Genomic DNA, 12,753 nt, shown 5'->3' on the forward strand with positions numbered 1-12,753 from the left:
TGTTCATTTAATTAATCGTCAAGCCAGAATTGAGGACAAGGTTGGGCTTCCTTTGGCCTTCAGAGAATCAAGATGAAAGGATTCGATAACTAATCAAGAGCAAACAGGTTAGAAATACACAACAATTCCACCACTCTGCTTGTAGTTCTGTCAGTACTAAGCTGTTATCTCTATCACCACAGGTGATTGTGCATGTGCACAGTCATGTGCACACAGGCACACAAAGAAAAATAACATAAACACGCAGATATATTCTCTCCCCACCACTTCACTCCAGCAAATGCAGGAGAACCTGTACTTATAATCAGGAGTCATTGTTGTTCCAATGAGAATTCTATTCTAATCAAAGAAAAACACTTTTTTTTTTCATGGTCATCTGTTTTGGCTTTACTGCACATTTCTAGTAGAAAAGTGTTAGTCAGGAGATCAACTGACACCATGTACCCTGGACTAAAAGAACATTTGCACAACAGAGGTGATAATAGTAACAATAATAGAAGCATAGGTCATTTTATTTCACATTATATTTATTATGGGAAGTGAGATGCAAAAAAATAATATTTCAAAAAGTTTAAGGACAAAAGTAGCTAACCAGTTGAATCTCAGTATTTTAAACATCCATTAGAAAACCGACTGTCAAATGGGGGTTGGTGTCTGTTTGTGAGATCATTATCTTTCTATCGACATGACCTTCCATTTTTATTTGTGAAAAATGTCCAAGATATGATAACTCTCTTAAAGAAGGTAGTTTATGATATTTGTAGACAGACATGATGCCATAATACTCATACTTTGCATTTTGAATATTACTGTTTCTTCCTTAATCAACCATTGTAGTTCATTTTGATCTTTCTCAGAGGATGTACACAAGTGATTGTCATGTTGACAGAATTCTTTAGTAATATTGAAATTCATATGCATTTTTCAAAGGTACACAGATTTCTCTTATGCAAAAAAAAAATTGGTGAACATCAAGATCTCAGGAGCTCATCACAGGAAAACTGGCCATTCACAGTCATCGTGCAGTGTCTGTATGGCTGGTTAGCCTGTGCCCATTTCTCAGGTGTGAAGACCTGATTTAGTTCCTAATCTGAATAGGAATTACAGATGATTGTGAGCTGCCATGTGCCTGCTAGAAATCAAACACAGATTCTCTGGAAGAAACAGTTAAGGGCTCTTAACCACACAGCCATCTCTCCAGCACCAGCAGACACAGACTCGAAAATGCTAACATTAGTTCACCTTTTCCCAGGAAAATATTCTAGGAATATTTAACTGTTAGGGAATATATGTGTATTCCAATGTTATTCAGGATCTTTAATGAAAAGTTGTATTTGTAGTTTGTGAATGGAATTCTCTATCAAGGGGAATTCTGGTATTTCCATTTATATTGTTAGCCCAGCAATTAGTTAATGCAGTTTTCAGTGTCATGGAACCCGGGTCAAATTGAACTAACTTTTAACAATGTCAGTCCTGATCTTTATTTAATAGATGAAATTTTCCATGAAAAGAAATTAGTAAAATTTGATCAATTCCTTAAGAAAAACTGTGATAAACTAGGTATTTCTGTTTCAAATTGCCACTAATTGGATAATGGTATTGGCCTTGGTATTTTTCTGTACAGAGTATCAGTGTGTTTCTTAAGGAACTCCCAATTGTCTTGTTGTGATAACTTACTATAATTTGTTTTCATTTTGATCTCTTATTTCTCTTTGGTTTGGGCACATACTGTTTTACTAATTTCAAGAGAAGGCCTGTGATTGTCTCTTCGTTGAGTCATTATATACACTAGAGAAATCTGGAGATACTTCAACAAAAATGTAAGCTTCCTCTCAGGCTCTGCAAATAAATATTGGTAAAGGTCCAATTCAGCTTTCAAAATAAAAGTGGTTTTCCTCAGTGTGTGTCATTTCCAGATATTGTTCCGAACTTAAAAAATAGCATTAATAACTCTGAATCTGTTCAGATACCAGACTTAGTGAGATGCTAAATAGGCTGTGTTTTTATTACTTGTAAAATCTGCCATTTGGGTATATCATTTAAGGAAGAGCATTCCATTTTCAATATTAATATGTGCAAATTAGGAAAGTCCTGAAAGATGTAACTATTAGTTGTTTTGTTAATAATTTTGTCAAAAGTAGCAGTTTAAATAAAATGCATTTTGTGTGCACATCTATTTGGATATGCTATTTACAGTTGGCCAAATATGTATTTTATGTGTAGAAAATGAAAATACATATTGATTAGCCATTTTGAGGCTTTTGATTTATTATTTCTTTGTTCTGCTTTTCTGCAATTGCTTAAAAAATTTGATAATTCATACAAGGTATGTACACAATCACACTCATGGTATGCACATACTGTCACACAATTAACACAGAGCATGTGTGAGGAATCTAAACCCAGTGGTCAAAGAACTGACCTTACTTGTGACTAATGGCATATGAAATTAGCTCTGGCATATTTAGTAACATGCCAGTGTACCAACCACTCCATTTAGCCTTTGTGGTAATTCTGCTGGCAACTCTTATGATGATAAATAAACAAAGCAAAATTATGCCCAGTTCCTCCTGACTTTTTACTGAAAGAATTAATTCTGTCACTGAATACACACATACACACTTTTGTTGATTTTATTAACTTTCCTGCATGTATGCACTTGGTGATAGGAAATAGCCTTTAAATAAGCTATACTATGCGATTTTTTTTTCTACACATAAAAGTGGCAAAGCAATCACCCACAGACTGTACACACTTATAGGATGTACGAATGTTCCACAACCACCCACAGAATTATCACATATTACTACAACAGAGGTAAATAAATATAGAGATTTAGTAATTGCTACTGGAGAGTTTTCCTTGAGTTTTCAGGCATGGTTGACTTTTCTTATATTTAATAGCAGGTATCTATAGACCCCCTTATAGCAAGCCACATTTGTCTTTCCTTTCTTTAAGGACAGAGGTTCAGGTCTAGAATACTGCTATTTCCCAACATATGCAAATCATTTAAAGACATGATTGAAAGTGATTTATGCCAAGATGTGGCCTAAATGAGTACTTGTGAGCCTACAATGAAGTCAAGATTGCCTCTGGATAAAGACCAGTGCCCTCTGTCCATCCTCCTTCACAAAGTGTCTTCAAAAGCCATGTGAATCAGAAGAAACTGCTGAACTACTTAGAAGTTTTTCTAAGAGACAGGTTATTTCAAAAAGAAAAACAAAAACAAAAGTTAATACTAGTAGCAATGTAAACAAAACAAAACAAAAACAACCCCAAACCAAATTATAATTTTCTCCTTAGTTGGGGGAAAAACTGATGATATTTCCACATTGAAGAGATCTAGATCAGACCTTCTTTCCCATTTAATTTTCTCTCATACACATAGATCATGAGACAATGTCATCATAATTACTGTTTTGTTGATCATCAGTGTCTTTTCCTGAGGTGCAAAATATGTGACTTAATTCTCAATACTTTGCAGCCAATCAACTTTGAACTTGAGCCCAGAAAGACACTTGATGAATAATTAGTATGCAGAAATCATCTAGAACATTCTCTGTAAGGCATTATTTCAGGTTCTTTTGCTAAAGAGGGCTCATGTTTTAGTACTTTTTCATTTGGCAGCCTGTTTCTTATTGATAATTCTTGCAGTCAACTAGGCTGAGTTGAGTTAAGTGAATTTTATCTGGCATGGTAGTGTCCAGGAAGAGAAATTTCTATAAATTCATTTTTTTTTTAGACAAAGTTCCTGGTTGAAGCTGATTTGAGTTTGAATCAGTGGCTCCTCTTCTGCCATGGCTGGCATGAGACATGGGCTAATCTTTGCTCATGGTCATTGAGCTGCTTTTTTCATGTGAAGCATCTAATCAGGCTTTCCAACAGAAAGCTGAAACTGTGCCTTCATGTGCCCTTTGAGCTACTGTCAATCTTCACAGAGCAAACTATAATTACATAATGTGTGATCACAGCTGATACACTTGCTGGTATAACTGCTTCTCTTGGGAATGATATTGCTTGGCTTTAGTTTCATAGTCAAGTCTTTATTCTTAAATTGGTTTCTGTGATATCTGAGTCTTAGAAAAAAAATGTGTAAATAACATCTTGTTGTGCCATTCTGGTCCCCACCATCATCTCTCTGAGTCCTCAGTTATTTGTATGTCCTTTATAATTGCTGTCACCTTGCTTTTTTTTTTTTTTTTAATAGTAAGTCTTTTCCAGATTGTCTCTTGTTTGTATATGCACACAGATGGACTGGACTTACTTTGAGAGAGGTTATTCGGTTGTGGCAAGTGAGAGCTGAGCTGGTGAGTGTTCACTGTTAAACATAGCAATATGTCACTATGAGACAGAAAATTCCCATTCTAATTCTTTCTTTATGTTCTTAGTTATTGCAAATCAAAAATTTGATTTCCCATAGCCAAGGAATAATTTCTGTTCCAAAGGTAAGATAGTGTTCATGGAAGTCTGTTTCAGTATTTACAAAGCTATTTTGCAAAAATGTTCAACATTCTGTGGTTCTTTGTAAGCCTGTGTGTCTGCAGGGATGTCTTTTGGGAATCACTCATCAGTTGCAGAAATTTGTTAGAGGAGGGTATGGTCCCAAGGATGGCAGGAGTTTCCCAGACTGCGGGTTTCATTTACCATGGAGCAGCAGCTGACCTGCATTGGGAGAGAACCAACAAAAGAGGCTGCCCACACATCAAGGGACACTGCTAACAGAAAACAAAAATTTCAGGTATAATCGTGACACAGTAGGTACTGATATGGGCAGAAACAAGGTTTCAGATTCATTGATTCACCATGTAGACAAAACTGTGGCAGTGACAATATCATCAGCTCACTTTAAGATACTTCAGAGTTAGGTGTCACCACACTGGGGAATTCACAAGCTCATTTTTCACACACCACAAAGAACAAAGCAGGAGAGAGGAGACAGCCTCATCTCCATGGCAGCCTTGTAGATAATTAGTAAATCTTAGTCTACATAAGGCCATGACTGGCCAGTATTCAATAAAAGCACATAAACCTATACACAAATGCTATTTCTAATATATTGTTTTCTTTATACTGATCTGAAAAAGTAGACAGGAAATATGGTGAATTATGTCATACTAGAAGGGGATCTTTAAAAAACACTTTCACTGTACAAGTAAAAGGAAACACATTGCTCACATATTTGCAGTAAATGTAACAGTAAATACAAAGAAACGTGTACAAGACAGATTAAAAGCATACTTTCACACATCCCCTTCTAATAAAAGTAGACATCCCTTATGTTCTGTTTTTGGTATGGTATATACACAATGGCCAGAATGATGAAGCAAAACAGTACAAACTGGGAACAGCAAAACCACAAGACTTTGGGATCCATATAAACTACAACTTCCTTATCCTTATCTTTCCACATTAGGATTCAAGTTCAAAGTTCAGACTTTAAGTAGAAGCTTCACATGCGAATTCAGTCCAACTTCAATTTTATACTCAATCTATAACACAGGATATATAGCTATCTAAAGTAAGGTGTATTGGATGATTTTGAAGAATAAAAAAAAATGTATCCAAGATCAAATTCCATTCAGTATAGCTGAACTTGGCATAGAGAAAACATATGAGTCTGGTTTACAACTATTTCATTTTGACATACATACACAGGGGTTCTGATTAACTTTGACGCAACAAAATTTTATGCCATTGATTCAAAATGCAAGTTGATCAGTATTTTACTATATGTTACACAGGTGGCCATGGCATCAAAACCAACTAAATAAAAATGATGTTCTTATAAAATCATTCACAATAAACAAATTACAATGGAAGCTGGAGTGTTTGTCTTGTGGTCATAGAAGCAGAACAATCACAGTTTAAATAAGAACTCTAGTATTTTCTTGGTAGGTGGTATAACATCTTTACATTGTAAGTGGTGAATGAACTACCAGACCCTGAGTTCCACTTCTTTTATTACTGATGCCAGAAATATTATCTACTTATTTCTTTAATAAAAAATTTACTACCTATATTTCAAGATCTAAAATGTATTAGGAAGGTACAAATGACATGTGAAAGAAATTAATGTTATAGTATTTTGGAGTAGGTCAAGTCAAAGCCCAAGATCTGGGCCTCAGTGATATCTGAGCTCTACATCATCTATGAACTTTTGGGGTGTGTAAAAGCGCAGGTCCTGCTGATCCAAACTGGATGATCTCTATGACACAGGGCAACAATAGGATAACCAGGAGGAGTCCCAGTGAAGAGCCAATATTGATAGTATTACAGAAGCCAGAGAACTTGAACCAGACCAATGATACATTGCAATAAACATTTGCAAGCAACGATGTGTGTACAGAGAGATATACTGTGGGACATATTGTGATGTACTACAGCTTCCATGATGAAAAGGTTTTTATGTTTTGTTTTATTTCTGTTTGTTTGTGTGTTTGTTTTCAGGGGAGGTGGCAAGGGTAGATGGCAGTTATGAGAGGAGAGGAAGATAAGTGGTGGAACTGGGGTACATGATGTGAAAATCACAAAGAATCCATAAAAAGTTTTTAAAAGAAAGAAAAAATTAATGATAGACATAAATAACTCTTAAACTAGTGTATGTCACACAGATAAAGCAAGAACAGTGATAGAGTGATATCGATCTATCTTGGCAGACAGAGCCTTTCAGGAAAGCCATTGTGTGCCTACCTGGATGAAGAAGACAGGAGGCCTCAGTGATATCCTGAAGGCTGGACTATGTGTCATGGACTTATGGAAAAAGAAAAAAAATTAAATAGGGTTTTACTATGTGAGTATCTATGGATAGGTACCATATGAACACCTGAGAAGATTTGCAGCTTAATGTATCCATTTGGAGAAGCAATTTCCACGGATTGTTCTCAAACCTCTCAATTTTGTAGGATGCAAAAGGAAAAAGCAAAAATCTATTTGTGCCATTTTGTGATGTTTCTAGAGTCTCTGTCCAAATGAAGAGTTTAGTTCTCATATCAAAGAAAACCAAATTTACTAATCAAATATTTCTTCTTAAGGTTTTCCTTTGAGAGGCACCATACCAAAATGAGCAGTTTTGATTTACTGAATTTGGGAAAGATGCCTACAAGTCTCTCAAGCTAAACAATCTAAGTATTGCATGTTTACTTTAAATCTGCAAACATTATTGCTGATTAGAATTATCTTTTCTCTCCTATTTGACCGTAGGAATAGCCCGTTGTAGCACTTTTTGACTAAGGATTCCTAGGGCGCACCATCTGGAGTGGACCCTGTGGACAGCTGCTCCTGTGTGCTTGTGTATACATGGTATGAGTGCTGACATGTGACAGAAGGCCTGGGTGTGTGTAAGTTAGGAGGCAGAAAAAAATCCTGGCAAAGGTGTGTGAGGCAAATAACTACTTACAGTAAAAGGGAGAGTTTTATTCTAAATCTCTAATCATTAATATAGCAATTTGATTGGTAATTTGACAGTAATTCCTACTTTATAAAGCATCCTTAATAGAAGCCAATTAGTAAGAAGCTGAAAATGTGCCTTATTAAGAAATTCATTATAAGTTCCAAGTATAACACTGTAATTATCATTCTCCAACTGGAAGGGTGCTGTCACCGTGGCCTACTTATGCAGCTACATACTCAGTTAAATTGCTCTTGTAGAAATCAAATGCAATGTAGCTCAGGATTCGGAGCACAGGTATAATTTTTATGTTTTTAATCTACAAAATAGAAATAAACTGAAAGAAAAACAAAACAGATATGTGGCTGTACCACTGATATTTGAGTCTCTAAAGTAAAAATAAGATACACGGCAGGTCCTGTTTTCTAGCTCATCAGGAGTGATTTTAGCAAAGGTTATTGCTCTTCCTTCCACATCTAAGTCTGAAGTGTTAACTGCAACCTTCAGATTAGCTTTGTGTAGACGATGAAGGTTGGGAGGAAGGCCTGCCCTAAACCTTCACCATGCTCCTTCTTCATCCTACCCCAGTGCACAAGCTGCTGCTGCCACCCCAACTCAGTGAGTCAAGGATGTTCCCATGCATGCCATTCCTGGAGAAACCAGTGAGGGAAGATGGCCACCCAAAGTTCAAACTGATTTCATGAAGACCTCTGAAGTGTAACAGCATGTCTCTTAAAAGTGATAAATCTGAAGCAATCTAGGTTGTACATTTAAGCAATCAGAACCTGTTAGCAGAGGACACACTTACAATACAAAATTTAACTATCCTCCTTAGTCTCATGACTCTAGTCACATACACTTCCTCTAGTGTAAGAAAATACCATTTTAATGTGGTCCAAAGCACAGGGATGCGCTTTGCATTTAATGCAGGAAAATGTGTACATATAAATTCATGTTTAGTATAGGCAGTATTCATATCTGGAGGTATAGGTAACTTTTCTAACAAGAACTTGTTCACATAAAAAGGGTTAGCTTTAGATGTCTATAGCCAGTTCATATTTGTTTTTTTTATACATTTTTGAATATTTTCATTTTATCTTATTTGTCCCTGGGATAACATACATTTGTTTTTCAAGTTTTCACATTAAGGTTCTTAAAAGCTACTTAAACATTTGTGGTTCTAGCATCCTCTTGTGGTACTTGCAACATTTTGTGGTACTAGCATTCTTACCTCAGTAATACCAGAAATTACCACAGTGTTGTTAGTAGTTGTTTTTGCTAGTTTTAGTGTAAAGCAGCTATTTTAGTGGAAATACCATCCTGTGATAGACTGAGGTGAAAATACCGAATGACTTCTGTGTATAAATAATGTCCTTAAAAACCACAGTGACGATCATTTCTTCTGAACTCGTGCAAGCTGTAAGCTTTGCTTCACTCTTGTATTCTATCAGTGGGAAACAGCATTTTATTTGTGGAAAACCCAACAATTCCTAATAGCTAATTTTTAAATCTAATAGTTGCGTTTACTCCTAGGTCTCTCAGAAAACAACGACAACAAACCTAAAACAAAACAGAAATCCAAACGTCTAAGCTTTGACACAAATAGACACAAGGAATACCACAGCTCGTACACTAGTGCAGTTCCCTTTTAGTCCAGCACAGAGGACGGAGCAGGGCGGACACAGCAGTTGGGGCGCCGGAAGTTTTGCAGCATGGACTGCAGAACACCATGTTGTCTCCCTTTAAGCTTCTTACTTGAAGAAGAATCTGAGGAAATTGATCTTCGAGTCTGGCCACTTTGTGTTTTAACTATCTTCTCATGTTCCCTAATTTGTCTTTGTAAATGGTTCTGGATGGCAACTCCCAGGGACTCTGGGTCCAAGGAAGCACCATACACCTCCCAGGTCATGCCCTGGTCATCCCACACCACATCCCTCACTCGCTTGGACTGTTTCAGATGCAGCTTGGAGTCTGCACCCAGCTGTTTCTTCTTCTCTCCAGGTGTGAGGCCCACCTGAGCAGCAGCTGCTGTCACACTGAGCTCCTTCAGGAACTCGCTGACCCGGCTGCCCCTGCGCGGGCTGGCCTTGACTGAGAGAGAAGGGGTCCTCTTACCTGAGCCTGGGCTCGAGTCACCTGTGCCATCTGATGGCAGGCTCAGACTCATGACTGTCTTGGGCTGCCTGAGTTCTTCCAAGGTGTTCTGTTGGCTCTTCCTCCCTGGGGAGGGTGCAGGACTGACCTCTGGTCCCTCACCTTCCTTTACCTGAGATTTAGGATTTAGCAATAGGGTTTTGGCATCTAGAGTGCTGGTGGCTCCAGGTGCATGGTCTTTCACGATAAGAGGAGACGCAGGCTTCTTGTCCTTTGCACCTTTTTTATCAGTGGGGTCCAAGCTCTCCGGGGGGTAGTCTTTGTTGGCACCTCCACCGGAGTTGGACGGTTTGCAGCTTGACTCTGCTTTGTGGTCTTTTGCAGTTTTCACTACAATTTCAGGTTCCCTGGGTCCAGAGTTCCACAACCCCTGATTTATCTCAGCTTGACTCCCTGCTGGGAGGGAAATCTGGCCAATGGCGTTAGCTTTCTGGAAGTCAGGATTAGTACCTTCAGGCTGTCTAGAGGTTGCCTCTTTGCTTGCTGACAACCGCAGGTCTTCCTCTGTTTCCGTGTTTTGACTGGAGGTCACATGGATCAGTGGGGATTTAAGGCCTTCAGCTGGTTGGTTCGCTGGTTTGCATCCCCCTTTGAAAGCCGCAGGAGTGGCAGTGGCTGCTTGGATATGCACCTGTGGTACAATGCTGGGGCATTGCCTTGACTCCTGGGAGTCTACCATGCTGTTAGAGAGTTCCAACAAGTGGTTCCCACTGCCCTTGCCATGGCAAATGACACGCAGTTGCTCCTGCCCATTCTCTAGCTCAGGAGCAGGATTTTCTTTTAAATATGCGGGGAGGATACTGGGGCTGGTAGAGACAGACCTGCTCTCCACACTTGCCACTGCCTGTACCTCAGCATCTTGCCAAGCCCTGCCAGAGACCTCCTTAGCCCCACTTTCAGCTTGGCAGGTCATTGTACTGGCTTCTTTAAACCTTGACACAGGATACTGTGCTGGTAGCAGTGCCTGCCTTGCTTCTGAAGAACATGTGGCCCCTTTGCTGGTGAGGTGGGACGGCGGAGGGTTTTCCGACCTTTCAGCTGTGGTGTTCAAGGCAGTGGCAGAGGGCTGTTTGTTCTCCGAGCACCCCTCTCTTACTGGAGGTTCACTGGACACCGCGGTGATGTTATTGATGACTTTCTGCCCTTCCCCCTCAGGTCTGTCTGCAGAAGGGGATGCTATATCTGGAGTCTGTAAAATTCCTTGGCTGTTTTCTGGAGAAGGAAAATCACAGAGCCCTTCTTGATTTTTGCTGCTGCAACAGGTGACCCTGGCAGGACAACCTGGCTTTTCAGGGTTCTCGCCGTTTGAGTTTGCCTCGGATTTCACCAAGGAACCTTCAGGTACCGCACAGGTGCTAGTATTTGGTGCATCCCTTTGGATGGCATGGTGAGTGTGCTGGACTACAGATATTAAACATGGCGCAGATATAAGTTCCTTTTGTGCAGTAGCGTTCAGGCCTGGAGCTGCGGACTCCTTGCTTCCATGAAGCAGGAAGTCATCAGGTGTTTTCTGTTTGGGAGACACTGGCTCTCCCTCACTGAAGACACCAGGAGATGCCATGTCTTGCTGACTGGACTCAGACACACAAGCTTGCATCAGGGCTTGAGCAGCTGCACTGAGCTGGAGGCTGAGTTCTGCAGGAACATTGCCAATGCCACTAGCATTGTTATCTGGCTGAGCTGGTTGTGGTGAGACACTCTGCGACTCCCCTCGAGACTCTTCCTTTCCAGAAGCTGCCACTATCGAAGCTTTAGTCACCCTCAGAGGGTCAGGTACAGTCCCCATGGGACCTCTTTCCAAGATCGCTCCAGTGTCTATTCCAAGTATGTTTTCCACTGGGAAGTAGTTGGAACTCAGAGGGAAGCCATAGGGATGAGTCCTTGGCTGAACTGGCCTGTGGAATCAAGAAAGCAGTCCGATTAATATGCTTACTTTTGGAGGGAAAAAGATCACACAAGCTCATTTTCTACTTGAAACTAGATTGATAGTGCAGGCCGGTCTTTCCAGACCTCAGAGCACAAAGGCAGGAAAGTCTAGCCTGCCTGGGCTAGAGTACAAGTGGAAGGTTGGCCTGGACAAGGCAGTGAGACTCTCTATCTTAAAGGGTAAGAAAAGGGTTTGGATGTAGCTCAGTAGCATAGCAGCTTCTAGCATATTCAGATGACATGGGTTCAATCCCTAGGACTGAAAAACAGGTAAGCATATGGTAACACAATGACACACACAAGAAACATAAAACACCAGCAACAAAAGTCTCAAATCTGGTGATATAAAAATCTACTTGAAGTAGAAAAACTCCAAAAAATTATGTTAACTGTACTAATATTATTTTGACTGGTTTGTATCTGCTTACACTCTAGTGCTATTTATTAAATGAGTTTTTAATATGACTACCTTCCATAGCTATTTCAGAAGTCATCATTGTAACCAGATTGGTCAGAATCATAAAATCCTGTAGTGCTACTGGAACTAAATCAGTGACACACTGAGTAGGCCACGAGATGATCAAGAATTTTAGCAACAGAGTTTCCAGAGATGGGTCTGGATTGAAATGGGATTTTAGTCTTTGATAAAAGAGTCATTTCAAGTCTGCTAAAGAGTCTAATAGAAACAGCTAATAAGTTATCTAGAAGGAAAGACAACGAGGGTATATCTTTTTAATCATATTTCAGATAAAAAAAATCCTAGATGTATTTATATAAACTAGAGAATTTAAGTGTAAGACATAAGTAAAAGTCACGTAAGAATTAAAATCTTGACAACTATCAGTGTAAAATAGGGGAAGCAATAATATGTGTTTAAGATAAAACACAAATTAAGAAAAAACAATAGATAGCTAGATGAAATTTAAAATTTTTGTATAACAAAAAGTTCCATAATATATATTTTGAATTAAAGATTTGTGAAAAAAGGGTTGCAAAAATTTTAAGTCATTTGAAAAATATCTATATTATACCAAAAGTCCTTAAAAATTAAAAAAAAAAAACTCCTTTCCCATCTGTTGGGAAAGTGGGTAAAAGAATGAGAAAGCAAAGTTAACAAGAAGCCAATGAACTTAAGACATAAAGGGCTAGTTCATTTGCCACCAGATAATTTCATAGTGAGATTTGACTCTATAAAGCTGTATTTGCAAAGAAAGTTGTACAGGAAAGACTCTTAACAGTTGCAGGCCCAAAGGCACATGGCTCTAGCTTTCCGAGGGAAATAATTA

General features: G+C 38.8%; 1 protein-coding gene across 2 annotated transcripts in view; it reads right to left on the bottom strand.

The window, feature by feature from the left end:
- Positions 1 to 506: 506 nt before the first annotated feature.
- Gprin3 (GPRIN family member 3) overlaps positions 507 to 12,753 on the bottom strand; it is an 81,807-nt gene continuing 69,560 nt past the window's right edge. The window contains exon 2 of one of the 2 annotated variants that reach the window (XM_006506084.3): positions 507 to 11,436. In XM_006506084.3, the coding sequence (XP_006506147.2) occupies positions 9,036 to 11,436 (2,401 nt within the window). In that variant the 3' untranslated portion in view covers positions 507 to 9,035. The remainder of the gene's footprint in view (positions 11,437 to 12,753) is intronic. The other variant, NM_183183.3, reaches the window with a different exon arrangement.

This window comes from Mus musculus, chromosome 6 (assembly GCF_000001635.26).
Source record: "Mus musculus strain C57BL/6J chromosome 6, GRCm38.p6 C57BL/6J".
In the NCBI taxonomy this organism is placed as follows: domain Eukaryota; kingdom Metazoa; phylum Chordata; class Mammalia; order Rodentia; family Muridae; genus Mus; species Mus musculus.